Source organism: Triturus cristatus, chromosome 12, assembly GCF_964204655.1.
Source record: "Triturus cristatus chromosome 12, aTriCri1.1, whole genome shotgun sequence".
Lineage (NCBI taxonomy): Eukaryota > Metazoa > Chordata > Amphibia > Caudata > Salamandridae > Triturus > Triturus cristatus.
Window position 1 is genome coordinate 447,802 of NC_140595.1, and position 16,782 is coordinate 464,583.

Genomic DNA, 16,782 nt, shown 5'->3' on the forward strand with positions numbered 1-16,782 from the left:
GCAGTGTTCTATTCGGGGAATGTTTAGGTTTGTTTTATCTGTACTTTTACGTAGCATCCTTGTGCCCATTGGCGTCGAATGTATTTGTTATGCACGGAAGATGGTGCGGCTCAGGCCCGCGCCCCTGGTGCTGGTGAGCTCAGTTCTCGCGGCTGTGTGCTCTGTGTCCTTCACTACTTGATAATGAATGCTTCTGTGTAAGATGGCTGGATTCCTTCTCATTAGCTTATCTTTTCTAATGAAATGTATTGTATTGTATATATACTTTTATGGTCTCATCGACCGAAATAAAGTTTTTCTGAACTGAACTGATAATTGAACTTCATTTGCAAAAACGTACCTCAGTGATGCTTTAGAGTTCCCACCAATGCAACAGAGGTGTTTGCACAGACCCTGTCCGTTCGTGGCACTGCACACGCAACAGAGAGGGATGCGGTTCTGTGCACTGTACTCTCAGAAGTGATGGATGCGTGCACACACACACATTATGTCCGTGGTTTGCAGTGAGAGATGCGTGTGCACAGACACTGGCCGTGGGTTGCAGTGAGGGATGCGTGCACGCACACACAGTCCATGGGTTGCAGTGTGCAGTGGAGGATGCGTACACACACACACTGTCCGTGGGTTGCAGTGAGAAGTGATGGATGCCTGCACACACACTCAGTCTGTGGGTTGCAGTGAGGGAGTTGTGCACACACTCACTGTCCGTGGTTTGCAGTGAGAAGTGATGGATGCCTGCACACACACACACAGTCTGGGGGTTGCAGTAAGGATGCGTGCACACGCACACTGTCCGTGAGTTGCAGTGTGCAGTGAGGGATGCGTGCACACATGGTCTGTGGGTGGCAGTTTGCAGTGAAGGATACATACAGACACAGTCCGTGGGTGGCACCGTGCACTGCACTCAGAGCAGTGAGGGATGCATGCACACACACACACTGTGAGTTGCAGTGAGGGATGCGTGCACACACATACAGTCTGGGGGTTGCAGTAAGGATGCGTGCACACACACACTGTCCGTGAGTTGCAGTGTGCAGTGAGGGATGCGTGCACACATGGTCCGTGGGTGGCAGTATGCAGTGAAGGATACATACAGACACACAGTCCGTGGGTGGCACCGTGCACTGCACTCAGAGCAGTGAGGAATGCATGCACACACACACTGAGTTGCAGTGAAGGATGCGTGCACACACACAGTCCATGAGTTGCAGTATGCAGTGAGGGATGCGTGCACACACACACTGGGTTAGAGTGAGGGATTCATGCACACAATGTCCGTGAGTTGAAGTGTGTAGTGAGGGATGTGTGCACACACACACACTGTCTGTGGGTTGCAGTGAGGGATGCGTGCACACACTGCCCATGAGTTGCAGTGTGCAGTGAGGTATGTGTGCACACACACACTGTCCATGAGTTGCAGTGTGCAGTGAGGGATGCTTGCACGCACACACTGTCCATGAGTTGCAGTGAGGGATGAGTGCACACACACTGTGGGTTGCAGAGAGGGATTCGTGCACACACTGTAGGTTGCAGTGAGGGATTCGTGCACACTGTCTGTCCATGAGTTGCAGTGTGTAGTGAGGGATGTGTGCAGTGAGGGATGCGTGCACACACAGTCCGTGAGTTGACAGTGTGCGCTGCACCGGCAGCCGTGCAGCATAGGCGGCCCCCGGCCCTGTGCCTCAGACCCGCCCTGTGTGTGTAGTGCTGGTGGGAGCGGTGCTGTATGAAGGGACGTGGGGGGGGGGGCGCTGAGGTCACGACCTTTGCACAGCGGGAAATCCCCCGCTCAGCCCCCGCGTCTCCCCGCTCTGAGTTCACTGTGCGTCACCCACGAGGGCCCTCGAGCCCGACGCCCCCACGTCACAGCGAACGCTCCTCCAGTCGGAACGCAGCGTCATCTTGCCATTATGCTTTCTCAGACCAATGAGGGGAGGCGCGAGCCGGCCGGCTCCGCCCTGGACTCAGGGTATAATATCAGCAGCCGGGCGCGTGAGAGCAGAGTGGAGCGTGAGCTGTCTGTGGATTGTTGCGTCGGCAGTGTCTGAGCTCGCGCCGTAGCATCAGAGTGCGCGCGTGCACCGCCTGCATTACCAAGGATCTCCGCTGGGACTCGGGAGCGCTGCTGCTCCGCCTGGATACAGCGCTGTCTGGAGCAAGCCCGTGCACAGTCGCTGCACTATGACCCTGGGGGAGCTGATGCACTGCGAGGGCACAGGACACAAGTGAGTCAGGTCCTCTCCTGGGGGAAATTGGTCTGCACTAAACCTTGGGACATCCCACTGCGTGCACCCCTTGAGATTCACTCTGTGCACGGACCCCTTGAGATCTCACTCTGTGCATTGACCCCCTGTGAGCCGTCTCTGTGTCTCATTCTGTGCATTGACCCCTGTGAGCTGTCTCTGTGTCTCACTCTGTGCACGGACCCCTTGAGATCTCACTCTGTGCATTGACCCCCTGTGAGCCGTCTCTGTGTCTCATTCTGTGCATTGACCCATGTGAGCTGTCTCTGTGTCTCACTCTGTGCACGGACCCCTTGAGATCTCACTCTGTGCATTGGCCCCTTGAGATCTCAATATGTGCACGGAACCCTTGAGATCTCACTCTGTGCATTGGCCCCTTGAGATCTCACTCTGTGCACGGACCCCTTGAGATCTCACTCTGTGCATTGACCCCCTGTGAGCTGTGTGTCTCACTCTGTGTACTGATCCCTCTGTGCTGTCTGCCTCACTCTGTGCACGGACCCCCGTGAGATCCTGCACTCGTCGTCGCTCTGACTGTCCCTGCTCCGCGCTGTGATCTCTCCGCTCTGTTCTCACCCCTGTGTTGTGTGCATTATCCTCTGTGCATCGCCCTGGCTCTGTCCACCCTGTTCCATGACCGGCTCTGTCTAGGAGTAAAGTCCCCCGTGCACAGTGAGCTCGGATCCCCTGTTCTTGTGTGTCTGCGGTGGGTTAGGGTTCACCCGCCCCGATCTAACGCTCTTCTCTCCCCCCAGGATGCCCTCCGTGGGCGAGGCCTTGGAGCAGCTGCTGGGGGCAGCCCAGAGGCAGGACTGTCTGACCGTCGGAGTCTACGAGTCTGCCAAGCTGATGAATGTGTAAGTATTTGCGGTGCCCAGCTGTGGCACGGTGCATTGACGGCTGCCTCTGATGCCAGGCCCTCACTGCACCCTTACCTGTCCACTCCACAGATCTCCGCACTCTGTCCCCACACTCCCCACAGTGATCCGGACAGTGTTGTCCTGCCCCAACTAACCTCTGCTCTCTGCCCCACAGTGTTGTTCTGCCCCCACTAACCTCTGCCCTATAATGATCCGGACAGTGCCCCCCACTAATCTCTGCCCCACAGTGCTGTTCTGCCCCCACTAACCTCTGCTCTCTGCCCCGCAGTGATCCTGACAGTGCCCCCCACTAACCTCCGCTCTCTGCCCCACAGTGATCCGGACAGTGTGGTTCTCTGCCTCCTGGCCACGGATGAGGATGACGAGGGGGACATCGCTCTCCAGATCCATTTCACGCTCCTCCAGGCCTTCTGCTGCGACAACGACATCAACATCGTGCGGGTGTCGGGCCTGCAGCGCCTCGAGGAGCTCCTGGGGGCCCCCGAGGACCCGGGGGACCCGCGGGACCTGCACTGCGTCCTAGTCACGGTAGGCGCCTCCAGAAGTAGGAGCGGGGGGGGGGGGGGGGTCGGGGTTATTACCCTGCCTAGGTTCTAATGTTAGGCGCTTCCAGAAGTAGGGGCATGGGGGTGGGGCCTGCTTGGGCTCTTATGTAGGGGTGTGAAGGTTCGGGAGGGCACTTATTGTGGGGAGTGCTTGTCGCATACGAGTCTTGCTCAGTTCGGGCCCATACGCCACATCTTGATTAGGTAGCTGGAGCCGACCTTTCTGGGCTCTTGTTGGACACTTCCGGTGCTGGCCGCACACGGGGAAGAGGCCAAGGGGAGGGTCCGTTTGTCAGACGAGAGGTGGGGGTCACCGAGGAGCCCACAGCACCTGCTCACCCCCCCCCCCCCCAGCTGGCTTCCTTCGGTGGTGCTCAGTTGCTTTTGTCCATCAGTCTTTGAGGCTCTTAGACTCGAGCAGTCAAGGGCCTGGAGGTGTTTTATCTCGTGTACTCTACAGTTTATGGGGTTCAGCATTCATTCGGACAGTTTATGGGGTTCAGCATTTATTCGTACAGTTTATGGGGTTCAGCATTCATTCGGACAGTTTGTGGGGTTCAGCATTCATTCGTGCAGTTTATGGGGGTTCAGCACTCATTCGGAGGCGCGGGGCCCCCGCTTGCCGGGTAGACATTGGTGGGGGCTGCTGTTTTCATTTCAGGCCACTGACTGGTGTCTCTTTGCCCCTTTGCAGAACCCACGCGCCGCGCCGTGGAAGAGCCCCAGCCTGGAGCAGGTCGCCAGTTTCTGCGAGCAGAGCCGGGGCAAGAACCAGTGGGTGCCAGATGTGTCCTTGCAGGAGCGCTGAGGCCCGGTGCACTCTGGGAGCGACGAGAACACGTCGAAGAGCCACCGAGTCCCCTCAAGGTGCCCTGTGTCCAGGAGGTGCCCTGTGTCCAGCAGGTGCCCTGTGTCCAGGAGGTGCCCTGTGTCCAGGAGGTGCCCTGTGTCCAGGGGGTGGACCCCGGACTGCTGCATGGGAAGAGCACCGCAGTCTGCAGAGGGGCTGCTGGAAGAGGAGACGGGCACTGCCACACATCTGGAGAAAGGTTATTGGAGTTGTGGCCTGGACAGGTGGCAAACATGTGACTAGACATGAGATGCAGAACCGGGCATGGAGACCGGATGCGGAAGAAGCATCCTCTTTAACAGGGTTCCTTGTGAACCAAGGGTCGCTGATGGACTGCCCATGCCGTGCACTGGAGCTGGCATAGAGTGGCCCGTGGGATGCTGCCCACGCCGGTGGCTACGGTGGATCCAGGGTCTTCCATCATTTGTTGCTGCTGGACTGGAGCTCGCGGCCTTCATGGTTCCGTAAGATTGTGTGCTGGGTGGGTTCTGATGGACTGCTGGCAAAGTGCACTGGAGACTTGGATGGCATACCTGTGCCAGTGTTCACTGGCAGCTCACGAGGGGTCTTGGATGAAGCGCCTGTGTCTATACTGGACATACAGACTGTAGGTCTGGTACCAGGGAGGGAGGCTGGCACACAGGATTTTTGCTGGTCACCTGGTACCAGTGAGACTGGCTGGCACACAGGAGGACTACTGATGGCTGGTCACCTGGTACCAGCGAGGCTGTCTGGCACACAGGAGGATGGCTGATGGTTGGTCCCCTGGTACCAGTGAGGCTGGCTGGCACAGAGGATGATTGCTGATGGCTGTACACCTGGCACCAGTGAGGCTGACTGGTACCCAGGAGGATGGCTGATGGCTGTACACCTGGTACCAGTGGCCGGCCTGTGTTGGAAGGTCAGAAGCACCCTTTTAGTTGCAGGGACATGAAAGGTAGATGGAAAAAAGCGCATCGACGCCTCGTCATGGGTAGTAAGCGCTATATAAAGGCAAGTACAATACAATACAATAATGTATGTCCAGGCTGGATTCCGAAGCAGAGCCTTTTTATAGACTGGTTCTAGAAGAGAGGGTTTACGTATCTGGTGTTTGGACTCTAGATCTCAAAGCTTGCATTTGCTGTATGCCGCAGTATTACTGTTTTACACCGGAGTACGTTGTATGCGCTGCAGGTTGATATGCAATAAAAGGCTGTGGAATGTACGCACTGGTGTCCTGTTTTCCCTGTGGTTCACCCGGTTCCGCCTGTTCCCGCTCGCAGGCAGTTTCTTGCCCTGGGGCCCCGGCTGCACCTACCAGCCGGTTCTCACTTGGAGTGAAGCCAGAGATTCTCTCTAAGTCACCCACAACAAGCTGGGAACTTGGCCCACAGAGGCCTAAGGTACTACTGTGAGGATGCGTTACTGTGGCTGGCTCTGTCCTATCACTCACTGCCCTGAGTTTCCCTGCATCCCTCATACTTCCAAGATGTTACAGCAAACTGAGCCTACTCTCGGCGCCTCCTTCCTCCGTCTTAGACTAACCCAGCACTGCTGACTTCTTTCAGACATTCTTCCCACAGCTGTTATGCAAGCCTGTCCCTGCGACTTCCCTCTGCAGGGGTTTGGTTTTCTTGTTCCAACAAGGGTTAGTGTGGCCCCTTCTTTCCCGGTGTCGGTCGGTCACAGTAGCTGGTGTAGGACCCCCGAGGCACCGCTGCAGTCCGGAGTGAGCTCGTACCCTTAGGCAGCACTGTGGTCTGCACGCCATGCTGAACACACTCAACAAGAACTGTCTATCATCTATAGGGGACGGACAGAGTCTGATGCTAGTGTATGCATGACCCGAGTGGATGCACAGTGGGGTGGGGTGTTTATGGCTACGTTAGTGGTGTTGCTGCTTCCGCAGTGGATCAAAACTGAACTTTAAAGCTTGGCTTGTGCTCCCCTGCGGCGTAGTTTGAAGTCTCTGCACTTGGTTTGTGCTCCCCTGCACTACGGGGTAGTTTGAAGTCTTCACTTGGTTTGTGCTCCCCTGCACTGCGGGGTAGTTTGAAGTCTTCACTTGGTTAGTGCTCCCCTGCACTGCGGGGTAGTTTGAAGTCTCTGCACTTGGTTTGTGCTCCCCTGCACTACGGGGTAGTTTGAAGTCTTCACTTGGTTTGTGCTCCCCTGCACTGCGGGGTAGTTTGAAGTCTTCACTTGGTTTGTGCTCCCCTGCACTGCGGGGTAGTTTGAAGTCTTCACTTGGTTTGTGCTCCCCTGCACTGCGGGGTAGTTTGAAGTCTTCACTTGGTTTGTGCTCCCCTGCACTGCGGGGTAGTTTGAAGTCTTCACTTGGTTTGTGCTCCCCTGCACTGCGGGGTAGTTTGAAGTCTCTGCACTTGGTTTTGATGACTTTAAGGACATCGCTCACTTTGTGTTGCATGTAAGTGCTCTGTGATTGCAGCTGTCTTTGTAGACACGAGGAGGTTGTCTGCACTGGGTCGGCTGGTGACCATCTGCTCTGGGGCCCCCTCTGCATTTTGGGGTACTAGTTACTGTCAGCAGTGTGACCTAGTCTGTGTCGGCATTGTGAGGTGACTGGAGGTGTGTGGACCACGGGGATTGTCTGCACTGTGGGGTGTTTTGTGTCTGCACTGTGGGGTGTTTTGTGTCTGCATTGACAGTGGTTGAGGCCTCTCTTATGGAGTGATTAGTGTTTGATTGTGGCATTGCATTGTTTTGGTTCCTGCTATTCTTTTGGTGGGAGGGGGGCTGTCTATAGGGCAGGTTGGATTCAGATCATCATTTTGACCTTTATTGCTGCCTAGCAACAACCCTGGAAATCAGGAAAGGGGAGTGTGTGGGTGGGTGTGGGGGAGGGCGCTATGATATCGTTACCATTCAAGTAAGGGATCTCTGCTTTGAGGTTTCAGATTCCTTCCGGGTTAGGGTACATGTGCAGATCACTGAGGCATCCACACTAGTGCCAGCCTAATATAGAGCCCCCCCCCCCCCAACAAACACGCCTTTAAGTTACTTACAAAGTGCCAGATAAGATGGTACATTCAGGTCACCCAGCAGGTGTTCCCTACCTAGAACTGCCGCTGGAGTCCAGCTTTGGCGACAAACCGGATGCAACCAGCATCCTGTACCATCAGCCCAGCCTCTGTTTACCATTACACCCAGCCCCAGATTTGGTCCACTGCATACTGGAGGTTCCAGTCACACACATTACAAAGTACATTCCATCTTTGAAGAACAAATACAATTTACAGTTTTCTGGATTTGCCTGGAGTTCATGCAAATGGATTCTGACCTTGAGCAAGAATCCGCACATGCCAGTCACTGGACCTGGTATCCCGGAGATATCTGTGGGTGTTCCGTCAACTGGATCAACCATTGATGCCATTGAGCCGAAACGTGTTGCTGGTTCTAGTGCCGAGCTATATTTTGGGCCTTCTCTCCCCGTGCAGCCTTCTGGACAACAGTCCTGAATCCTGGCTGCAACTGGTAAACAATGGGGCACTTTTAGGGGAGTTTGATATGGTGCCAATCATGCAGGTTTACAGCGAATTAAAGCTCCCTGGTTTGGAGCCCAACTGAGTATTTTGGGAAAGTCAGTGTAGGTGATGCAAATGCCCAGTCTGGATCAGAAATGTCTCAGATTCTCAGACTGTGAGGTAGGGAAGGGTGTCCCAAGAACTGAAGAGTAGTGACCGGGGCTCCCTTTCTCCCAGTTGCAGTGCCCATGATGTACCAACGATTTTTAGACCAGATGTAGTAATTACTTTGCTGTTTGGACTGATCTTCTCATGACTCAAATGGAGAATGTGTTTTTCACAGCTGTAGCCTTGGCAATGAAGCTTCTCATCAAAGCGTGACAGGACCCGGATCTTCCAAAAGGATGAGCACCCATGGACTCAGTGCTTCTGTGTAGATCAAAAGCCGGCGCCTATAAAATGAAGGCAGAGTCCCGCTGAGGTTGGGAGGGGTTTTCTAAGTTAGATCAACAAGCCATTCGGAGGTTTGATTGTTTTTAGTGGGGGTGGGTGGGTATTCTAGTGCAAATGCTCCATTCTGTACTAAAGCAAAAGACACACAAATGATGGACGGAATGCAGAACAAATCAAAACATTCTCCTCCAGTCAAGAGATCTGGGTGAGATCCATCATTCTTTTGCTCACCATGCCACCTCAGTTTAGACCTGGCCATATGCAAATCAGTCTTGACCCTGTGCCTGATGAGAACAGTCCAGCCCGAAATGCCAAGCCAGGTGCTGCCTGGACTGGACAAAAGCATCCTAGGACCGGTTTCGGGGTTTCACCCCTCTTCAGCCAGGATAGCTTGATTCCAGTGGCAGAGTGAGCCCGGGACCTACGTCTAGGCATACCCGGCGCACTTAGGGCGAGAAAGCAAAAGACACACAATTGATGGACGGAATGCAGAACAAATCAAAACATTCTCCTCCAGTCAAGAGATCTGGGTTAGATCCAAACGATGGATTTAGGCCCAGATCTCTGTACTGGGGTGAATGTATGACATTGTTCTGCATTCTGTCCGTCGACTGTTGTTTTTGCATTTGTCACCCGAGTGGGAAGGGTATGCCCAGACGTGGGTCCCGTGCTCTCCATGCCACTGGAATCAAGCTATCCTGGCTAAAGAGGGGTGAAACCCTGAAACCAGTCCTAGGATGCTTGTTTCCAGTCCAGGGAGGACCTGGCTTGGCAGTTCGGGCTGGACTGTTCCCATGAGGCACAGGGTGAAGACTGATTTGCATATGGCTGGGTTCAAACTGGAATGGCATGGTGAGCAATAAAACGATGGATTTAGGCCCAGATCTCTGTACTGGGGTGAATGTATGACATTGTTCTGCATTCTATCCATCAACTGTTGTATTTCCATTCTGTACTAAAGTCAGAATAAAAGGCAGTTTTGGTTACTTCAGTGTGACTTTTCTACTGTCACTAAGAATCGCCCTAAGGAATGTGGATTTTTCTGGGGGTGTCCCAAGCTCACTGTGGCGAGCCCTCAAACTGCCGCCGAGGCTTGCGTTCCTTTCAGAGGGGACGCGGACACGCATTCTGTGCCGTTATTGGAAGGATGGCCAGGCTGGCTTGCATATGTCAAGTCCATTTTTATAATGACAGAGGGCATAAAAGCATGTATATTAAGATTAAAAAATCTATTTGGTTGAGTGGAAGTAAATGGTTACCATTCTTGAAGCCTCTCCATCCATTGGGTTCATGGCCCATGCTCCAGCGAAGCGTCCGTGGGGCGGGTTGGATTTCAGGCATCGCATTCTTAGGAAGTGCGGGGTGGGGGCGTCACTGAGTTGGTAGGTCACATGGCATTGAAGGGTCATGAAGAAAGGAGGGGTCTTTTTTGTGGGGAGGGAGGAACATTAAAATAAAGCAATCCCACCTGAATTAAGGTTGCCAATAGTTATTCTATTCCCTCAAAGGGACCCTTCTAGCCAGTCTGCGCTGTGAGATTCGCGCGTATATCGGGAGGTCGCGGCCCAGGGACAGGGGAAACCAGACCGTGGTTTTCTAAGGGGAAAGAGACTGTTCCCTGCATGCTTTCACCATCTGAAGATCGCCGATGCCGTCATTAAGGGCGACCATGAAAACTTTCTTACCCCTGACGAGGGGACTAAAATGCATTGGATGTTTTGTTTATCTGACAAGTCAAAAAATGATGGGTACACCCCCCTCTTCTAATAAAAGAATTATAATAATTTATACCTGCTTAAATATTTTGGATGTTATTTTTATTGGTGCTACATCCATTGACCCCCCATACCTACTACGATGCCAGAGCCTGCAAGCTTGATACCTTGAAGAGTGACACCTTGATGTCCTGTGCTCCCCTGAAGTGGGAACGGCCTATAACCCTCCTGCTGAGACCCCGGACCCTTTACCAGAGATGCCGCCTGAAGAGCTGGTTAAAGGATTGGAGGTTCTCTGGAATAGGGTGGCTTTGGGTACAGCCCATTCACAGCTGATCTGCCCTCAAGAGACAACAGGGAGCCCTACCCCAAAGCATCAGAGACACAAGGCACCGCATGGCCAACAGGGAGCCCTACCCCGAAGCATCAGAAACACAAGGCACCGCATGGCCAACAGGGAGCCCTACTCCGAAGCATCAGAAACCCAAGGCACTGCATGGCCAACAGAGAGCCCTCCCGGTGGATAGTAAAATGCAAGACATTGGCCCCGAAGTTGTCTTGTGTCCAGTAATCCCAACTGTGATAAGGCAGGTCTCCAAGATTCTCAGAGGCGCTGAAACCCAACTGCAAATGGCAGTTTTAGAAATGGTCATCCGTTGCATTCTTAGGCTGAACAAAAACATACCCAGGAGCCATGGGTGGGTTTTGAATCGAACGTCAACCCAAAGGGACGGTACAAAACATAATTTAATTTGAGAAAGTTTACACTTTTGCCTGAAAGACAGTAGCATCAGGAGGCCATGACAACAATCTCAGATTCCCACTGGATTCTTGAGGGGGCTGAGGGTCAGGGGTAGATTCTTGAGGGAGACTGAGGGTCAGGGGTAGTGACCGATTGCAGGTGTGGGTGACACCCAGTGCTACCTTCAAGCACCCCCTTATGGCAGTGCCATTCATTGCACTGGCCCCTTGGAGAGAGAAGCTGGTGTTACACATGGATTCCCATCTTTCCAAAGCTCTGCGAAGCCTGCCTCATTACACGGAACAACGGTGCCTGTTGGAAGCACAGCCAGGACCCCGTTACTAGAGCTAGCAGCCATGGCCAACCATTAGGATCTGAACAATCCCGGATTCCCGGTGAGAGATTGCTATATATTTAAATACAATGAATCGATCACCAGGACAGTCCACCTTTGCAGCGACATTTAAACGCATTGGTAAATCTTTAGGACTGGGGCGGCGGGAGGAAGGGGCAGGAGAGACAAAGGCTTCATAAGAGGTGAAAGAAGAACTCGCAGGGGTAGGACCTGTACCCGTACACGTGAATGTTTGAGAGATGGCAGCCCCACACCTCACTCCTGGTCAGAGAGGGGACTCCTTAGGACCCCATAGTCCAGCTTGGTGGGGGGATAAACAGCAGGCTGAGCCTCAGTCTAGTCAACTGGTCAAGTATGAAAAGAAACAACTTATTAAAACAATTCCAGGGTATTGTTGCTGGTCGAAGAGAAACTCCAGGGCATGGCTTCTGGAGGCGGTGCCACCTCCAGGGCCTTGGTTACCGAGGGATTGACAACCGTGGGTATTTGTGGCTGTCGAACTCCCTCAGGGTACTGTCAGTGCTTGATGTGTTCTCGGTGGGTTGCTGCACCCCCTACCCCACCCCATCCTGATTCAAAGTCCATATGGAGAGACTTGAACAAACGCAGCAAAGAGTCCGACCACCCGCGCTGCTGGGAAGAAGGGGTCCTTCCAGGGCTTGTATTCTGCAGAAGGGCAACTTGCGCAAGTCTATTAAATGGGGAAAGGGGGTTCACATAGGGCCGTTTATCTGGGGAGTCGACCAGCTCGCACATAGCATGGGGAGGAGGCTCTATTATAGAGCACCTGTTATCAGGAGCGTGGGAGTCCTCCCGCAAGGTATGGTGAGGTGACCTCATCATACAGGGCCTGGAATCTGGTCAGGGGACACCTTCACATGGGGGTTGGAAACCCCAAACACCGGGCCTGAATCTGGGAAGGCGGGGTCTCTGGACCTCTCAGTAGAGCACGCAGTGACCACCTCTGGGAATATCCACTCTCCCCAAATAATTCTGTATATATGGCCATCTCTAGGACCCCACTAAAGTGAACTCAACAAGTAACCATCTCCACAACCCCTTGCACAGCCTACTCTGAGTTGTTCTATATGAACCCTTCCCTCCCCCAGGACACACAGTGAACCAACCTGGGTCATCTCAATAGGGTACTGAATGACTCTGTGGCCCCCTGTTTGGCATATAAAGACCACTTATAAAGAATACTGGGACAGCCTCCACTGCTCCTCTAAAGTGTATCCCCACTGACCATCTCTAGGGCTCCTCCTGAGCGCACTCTACAAGTGACCACCTCTGTCTCGCCTCTATTGTTCTTGCTTCCTTAGTTTGTATTTGTGTATGTCTTTTCTTTGGCACCTACAGTGCATTGTGCTCTTATTTTCACTCCCACTTCAGCTTGGGGACACACAATGCCTTATGATCATCTCAAGATCCAGTCCTCTACTCCTGCTCTCTCGATTCAATAGAATCTTCTCTCTTTGCTACCTCTTTTTTTTTTTGTAACTCCCCCACTATGGTCTCAACACTCATTAAGCTCAAACACTTCGGGGCAAAAGTAGAGGAACTTGGTTTGCATACAGATTTACTTTCTATTAGATACACCCCTGGTTCAGACAACTGGGACCTCTTAAATCTCGACCCAAACGCTTTGCACCGCTTATACCCCCACAATGATGGCACCTAATCTTACAGAGAACCCCAATATCATCTCCCTTAATGTGAAAGAACTGAATCTCCCAGTCAAACGCCGCAAAATAATGGACTACTTAGCAAAAACGAAAGGAGATATTATCCTCCTCCGAGAAACCAAATTTAGTGAGAAAGATGCGAGTTTTATTAAAAACAATTGGATTGCACACATGTCCTGCTCCCCAGCAAATCATAGGCAAAATGGAGTAATTACAATAATCTCAAAAAAACTCCAATATCTCTCTCGTGTCAACTACTACAGACACTGAGGGTAGAATCCTTATTACAAATCTATGGAGAGGTGATGACTCTTTTCACGTAATAAATATATACGGCCCAAACTCGGATGATTCCTCTTTTACTGAAAATGTGTCTAATAAGATTGACCGTCTTCCCCAAAATGATCTCATCATAGAAGGCAGCGATCTAAACCTCCCCCTTGACACCACCTTGGGCTGCCAATCCACCTGTAGATACCGCCCAACGAAATAATCTACTACAAAAGATATGCTCAAAATACAACCTCAAAGATACTTAGCGCTTACAACACCGTGATAGCAGGGATTACACCTTCTATTCAGCCCTCACAATTCATACACTAGAATCGATAACATTCTAAACACGGGAAATTACACCCACCTAATCGACCAGACCAACATATTCCCAAAACTTGTTTCCGATTATTCCTGCATCAACACCCTTCTTTGTGGTAGCCACGTAAAACCAGCTACTAAAATGTGTCGCTTTAATAATGACGTTCTAGCTAACCCTGAAGATAATGGAAAAATCGGAAATGCGACCAAAAATTATCATAGAGATAATGACCTCCCGGACACTAATTTATATACATTATGGGATGCCCTTAAAGCTACTCTGAGAGGAACACTGATAGAAATTAAAACCAAGATCAACAAGGCAACTAATGCTAAAATTACTATCACTAGAACAGGGAATAAAACAACTGGAACTTTCACATGCTAACGCACTAGATAATAACACTCTCTCCCAACTTACGCAGAAAAAACATGAACACAATAAGACTGAGAGTTAGAGCAGGTGTATCGATAAATAATTTCAAAGATCTCAAACCATGCAAGGCTAATAAAGCAAGCAATATGCTTGCCTCCTACCTCAAGCACAAACAAAATCAAAACAGAATCATGTCAATTAAAGTTAAAAAAATATAGCCCATACTAACTCAGAGAAGATACTTGATACTTTAAATAAAAAATGATGATTCTCTTTACCAAAACGATCAATCCTTCAATCCGGTGCAATGTGAATCTTACTTCAAACAAGCTAATCTCCCCCAACTGTCAGAGGAAGGTAAACTAGCTCTAGGTAAACCGATTTCTCAGACCGAAATATCAAGTGCAATTAATATTTTAAAAGACAATAAAGCCCCCGGTCCGGACGGTTATACCGCAAAGGTCTACAAAACTTTCACTGACTTGCTACTACCTACACTTTTGTTCCTATTCAACCATATCACTAGCTCAGGTGAGGTCACAGGCACGACATCTGAAGCCAACGTCATCGTGATTCCTAAAGAAGGGAAAGACCCTACCCTCCCCCAAAACCTCAGACCGATCTCCTTGATAAACCTGGACTGTAAAATATACGCGAAAATCCTAGCCACTAAACGTAACATTTACCTCCCCAGACTAATCAGCAATTCTCAAGTAGGCTTCCTCAAACACAGAATGTCTATTGACAATACACGTCTCTTATGCCACGTTATAGATGAAGCAAATAAATCCCCCACAATCTCAGTCACCGTACTGCCCGATGCGGAGAAAGCGTTTGTCAGGGTTTCTTGGGACTTCCTCCACCAATGCATGGTATCTTATGACCTGGGCCCGAGGTTCATCGATATGGTCATAGCTCTCTATAAACATCCAACTGCTCATATCTCAATTAATGGTTCACTTTCTCACCCACTTACCCTTCAACAGGGAACGAGACAAGGTTGCCCCCTCTCCCCATCACTTTTCCTTTTAGCTCTCCCCTGTTATCAGACATAAAACAAAACCCTGCAATCAAAGGTGTAGGATTCAAGGACAAATGCATCAAACTGGCTGCATACGCTGATGATATCTTGATAATGACAGAAGACCCAGGCCCCTCTAGACAGGCCCTCATATCTACCATAGACCTCTACTCTTTACTCTCAGCATACAAACTTAACAGAGAAAAATCGGAGGTTAAGCCCCTAAATCTTCACTGTATGAGGGAGGCGCTAGGCTCATCTGGGATAACCTGGCAAACTGGCTATGTAAAATATCTGGGCATCGAATTTGGAGCCAACCTAATTAACACCATTAAACACAATGACTCTATTACTCTCGACAAGACTAACTGACTACTAGCCGCATGGTCCCCCAAATTCGTCACTTGGTGGGGCAGAATTAAGACCATAAAAATGACGATCACCCCTATAATAAATTACCTGATCAGCATGCTTCCCATGCTACTCTCAGAGGACTGTCACTCCAAAATAGATAAACAGATCTCTAAAGTCAGAATTGCAGTGAAAAAACTCAGACTACACAACTCGTTGGGGGGAGTCAACCTAGCCAATTTCAGGGACTATCTATCCGCCTTTCTGGCAAAGCCGGGCTCATATTGGATTCACCCCGTGTGATTACAGCCCAGTCTGGCTAGAAATAGAGCTGATCCTCTTAAATAACCGTAACCCACTAACACTACTTACGTCCGACACCAAACACCACGGCAGCTCCAACATATTTTCCAAAACACAAAAAGCTCCCTTTTAAGAATAGATAGAAATCTATCAGTTGGTAGAAAACTATTCAATTTCGCCTCACTTTGGAACAATCCTCACATTAAATATAATGGCAAGACGCTGTCGTTTCAAACATGGATTGACCACGGTATCTTCTTCCCCCACCGGCTAGGTCCTAACACACAACCACATACCTTCACCGAACTACAAGTAACCTATCATCTAAAGCCAATAGAATTTTATAACTTCCTAAAAATCAAAGTAGCCATCACGAACTCTAAGGTTCATATTGACACACCCTCCCTACCGAATCTTATCCTGACAATTAACAAATCTGGCCACCAAGTTTCCTACCTCTACAAACTTCTACGCCTCAAATCGTCACAACTAAACAAGAACATACCAACCTTTTGGGGAAACCACTCTTCCAAGGCCATTTCAACCACAGACTGGTCCCGCATTTGGAGGTCAGTCACCCACCAAAAATCTCCCCTGTACTCTCGCAAACTAAATGCTGGCTCCTGCACAGAGCATTCTGGACCTCAGCCCGCATACACTCACTGAAATACGTGTAGGAATTGTAAAGAAGAGGTTGGGGATGTTGCTCATCTCATCCTACACTGCAAGCTCCTCTCATAGTTTTGGGAAAAGGTTTTCTCCTTCCTATCAGACCTATTCAAATGCCACCCAAAAAAGAATTTGCATTCCTCATTAACGGGTTTCTCAACAGTAACTTAACCAAACCCACAGATACCACCTTGCTTGACCTACTACTCACATCTGCAATCAAAATAGTCCTATCTAAGTGCAAAAATACACACAAAGTCTCTCTTAACACTTGGATAAAATGGGTCACTCACATTAGAGGTGCTGCCAACATTTCTCTTCAGCACTCACCTTGGAAATCTACCCCCAATCCTATATGGGTCACCCTAGACAATTACTTCACCACGAAAAAACCTCCTTGGACACAACCGTGCTGTGCACGCCTCCAATAACAAATCTTTGCGAGGACCTTTCATCCTTATAAACTGTATGCGCCCCTCTGGACCTATATTGCGCTCATCCCTAACTCACCTACTGCATGTCCCCTTGCACC

The 16,782-nt window shown here is 50.6% G+C and overlaps 1 protein-coding gene across 1 annotated transcript; it reads left to right on the forward strand.

The window, feature by feature from the left end:
• Window positions 1-2,000: 2,000 nt before the first annotated feature.
• GADD45B (growth arrest and DNA damage inducible beta) lies at window positions 2,001-5,726 on the forward strand. The gene is made up of 4 exons (XM_085637996.1): window positions 2,001-2,225; window positions 2,999-3,100; window positions 3,439-3,652; window positions 4,364-5,726. The coding sequence occupies exons 1-4, from the start codon at window positions 2,182-2,184 to the stop codon at window positions 4,475-4,477; spliced, it is 474 nt and encodes a 157-aa protein (XP_085494122.1). The 5' UTR covers window positions 2,001-2,181; the 3' UTR covers window positions 4,478-5,726.
• The last annotated feature ends 11,056 nt before the right edge of the window (window positions 5,727-16,782 follow it).